Below are 2,757 nucleotides of genomic sequence, written 5' to 3' on the forward strand. Positions count from 1 at the left end.
GCACCACCACCACCACCACCAGCAGCAGCAGCAGCAGCAGCAGCAGCACCACCACAACCGCCGCCACCACCGCCGCCGCCGCCGCCACCACCGCCGCCGCCGCCGCTGCCACCGCCACTATCAGCAGCAGCAGCAGTTGCAGCAGCAGCAGTTGCAACAGCAGAAGCAGCAGCACAAGCAATAAGAGTAGCAGCGGTACGACTCGTGGCTTGATGTTATAATTACTCTACTAGGTGTTTTTCTTGCTTCGTGGCGCACCATCACAGCTAACCAAGCACAGTAAATCGGTGACACATCCCTCGCATAAACACACACGCACGCGCGAGCGAGAGAAGCCCCGGCAAAGCCATTAACCGGCCGGCAGCGGAGGAATATAGAGGGCGCCGACTGTCATGCGCGGTCGGCGCGACGACGAAACAAGTGTCGCGCGGCATAGAGAGGTTCGGTCGTGGTTCTATACAACTTGTTGGGGTACAGCGTTGGTTGTATACAAGTTGTTGAGGTACAACGTTGGTTGTATACAACTTATTGGGGTACAACGTTGGTTGCATACAACTTGTTGGGGTACAGTATTATTTGCATACAACTTGTTGGGGTACAGAGTTATTTGCATACAACTTGTTGGGGTACAACGTTGGTTGCATACAACTTGTTGGTGTACAACGTTAGTTGCATACAACTTGGTGGTGTACAACGATGGTTGCATGCAACTTGTAGCCGCTGTGCGACAACGTAGTACGTTATCGCGTAGAGTCACGAGCGTGCGTAGTGTGATTGGCATATGATTCGCTCGCTGAGAGAAGGCAGGTGGGTAAAGGTCAGCGCGTAGGCTGAACCACCGTCGTCATACACGTGTTCATCGACTAGCCGGTGGCTCCATCGTGTGGCCAGAAAACATAATAACCGTAACGGTCGCACGCACGCTCGGTCGCCACGGGCAACGGGACGTTCTCATGTCTCGTGCCGGTCGCAGCGTGCGTGGCTCCCTCTACTGGACGCCGTCCGTGTGGGAGGATCGTGCACCTCGACGCGGACCTAGACTGACACCTCGCATTCCCCCCCTGTGTGATTAACTACCGGGCAGAAGCCCGCTGGCGCCCATCTACGACTCACCTTCAGCTTGCGGCGAGCGTTGAACTTCTTCAGGCAGTCGACGGTCTCCTGCCGGTGCACCACTGACGCAACACGCTCCCGTTGCTAGGAAACAGAAGCAAAGTTGTTGTCAGCGTGAGGCAGTTTGCATGAGAAAATGCGGCCTCAGTGGTGAAGAACAGACAGACAGACAGATAGACAGACAGATAGACAGATAGACAGACAGACAGATAGACAGCCAGACATACAGATAGGCAGACAGACATACAGACAGACAGATAGACAGACATACGGATAGACCGACAGACAGATAGGCAGACATACAGACAGATAGACAGACAGACAGACAGACAGGCAGACAGACAGATAGATAGACAGACAGACAGACAGACAGACAGACAGATAGACAGACAGACATACAGACAGGCAGACAGACATACAGATAGGCAGACAGACATACAGATAGGCAGATAGACAGACAGACAGACATATAGTCAGACAGACAAACAGATAGTCAGACAGACAGACAGCCAGAGAGGCAGACAGATAGACAGACAGACAGAAAGCTTTAATTAACAAGAGAGCGTTAATACGCACGCTAAAACAAGAGAGCGTTGTCACACTCACTTTAGCAAGAGAGCGTGGTAACACACGCATTAACAAGAGAGCGTGCTTACGAGCGCTAAAACAAGAGAGCATAGATAGATACGCACGCAGATCCACGGGTGTTTGAGAGCCTCGATGGCAGAGATGCGCTTCGCCGGGTTCACCGTCAGCATGCTGTTGATAAGATTCTTCGCTTCCGGCGTGACGGTGTCCCACTCTGGTGACGGATACTGAAACAAACAACGGAACGTCTCTCAGCGGCGACAATCGACGACTCCAGTATGAGTTTTATGGACGCTCACTTGTTACTTATGTCGCCAGGCCAGACGTTCACTTGTTACTTACGTCGCCACACCGGACGTTCACTTGTTACTTCTGTCGCCACACCAGACGTTCACTTGTTACTGACGTCGCCACACCGGACGTTCACTTGTTACTTACGTCACCACACCAGACGTTCACTTGTTACTTACGTCGCCACACCGGACGTTCACTTGTTACTGACGTCGCCACACCGGACGTTCACTTGTTACTTACGTCACCACATCAGACTTTCACTTGTTACTGACGTCGCCACACCGTGCGTTCACTTGTTACTTACTTCGCCACAGCGGACGTTTACTTGTTACTTACATCGCTACTCGCCACACCGGACGTTCAATTGTTACTTTCATCACCACTCGCCACTCCGGACGTTTACTTGTTACTTACATCGCTACTCGCCACACCGGACGTTCAATTGTTACTTTCATCACCACTCGCCACTCCGGACGTTTACTTGTTACTTACATCGCTACTCGCCACACCAGGTGTTCATTTGTTACTTACGTCGCCACACTGTACGTTCACTTGTTACTTACGTCGTAGGCGCCAGCTTTGATCTGCTGGTACAGGCGATGCTGGTCCTCATCCCAGAACGGAGGATAGCCGACAAGCAATATGTACAGTATGACGCCTGCAAGCAAAAACACAGCCACGTTAGAGAGAGATGGAAATATATTAACATAAAAATAGAATAGGATGTTAATTATATATATATATATATATATATATATATAT

At 51.1% G+C, this 2,757-nt stretch overlaps 1 protein-coding gene across 1 annotated transcript in view; it reads right to left on the bottom strand.

Moving 5' to 3' along the window:
* Positions 1-2,757, bottom strand: part of LOC106819152 (calcium/calmodulin-dependent protein kinase type II alpha chain-like) — a gene marked incomplete at its 5' end in the record, with an annotated part of 12,504 nt that overhangs the window by 8,226 nt on the left and 1,521 nt on the right. The window contains 3 exon segments of the mRNA XM_014823807.1: positions 1,114-1,197; positions 1,806-1,928; positions 2,559-2,653. Of these exon segments, the coding sequence (XP_014679293.1) occupies positions 1,114-1,197; positions 1,806-1,928; positions 2,559-2,653 (302 nt within the window).

The sequence above is a fragment of the Priapulus caudatus genome, unplaced genomic scaffold, assembly GCF_000485595.1.
Source record: "Priapulus caudatus unplaced genomic scaffold, Priapulus_caudatus-5.0.1 Scaffold2902, whole genome shotgun sequence".
NCBI lineage: Eukaryota > Metazoa > Priapulida > Priapulimorpha > Priapulimorphida > Priapulidae > Priapulus > Priapulus caudatus.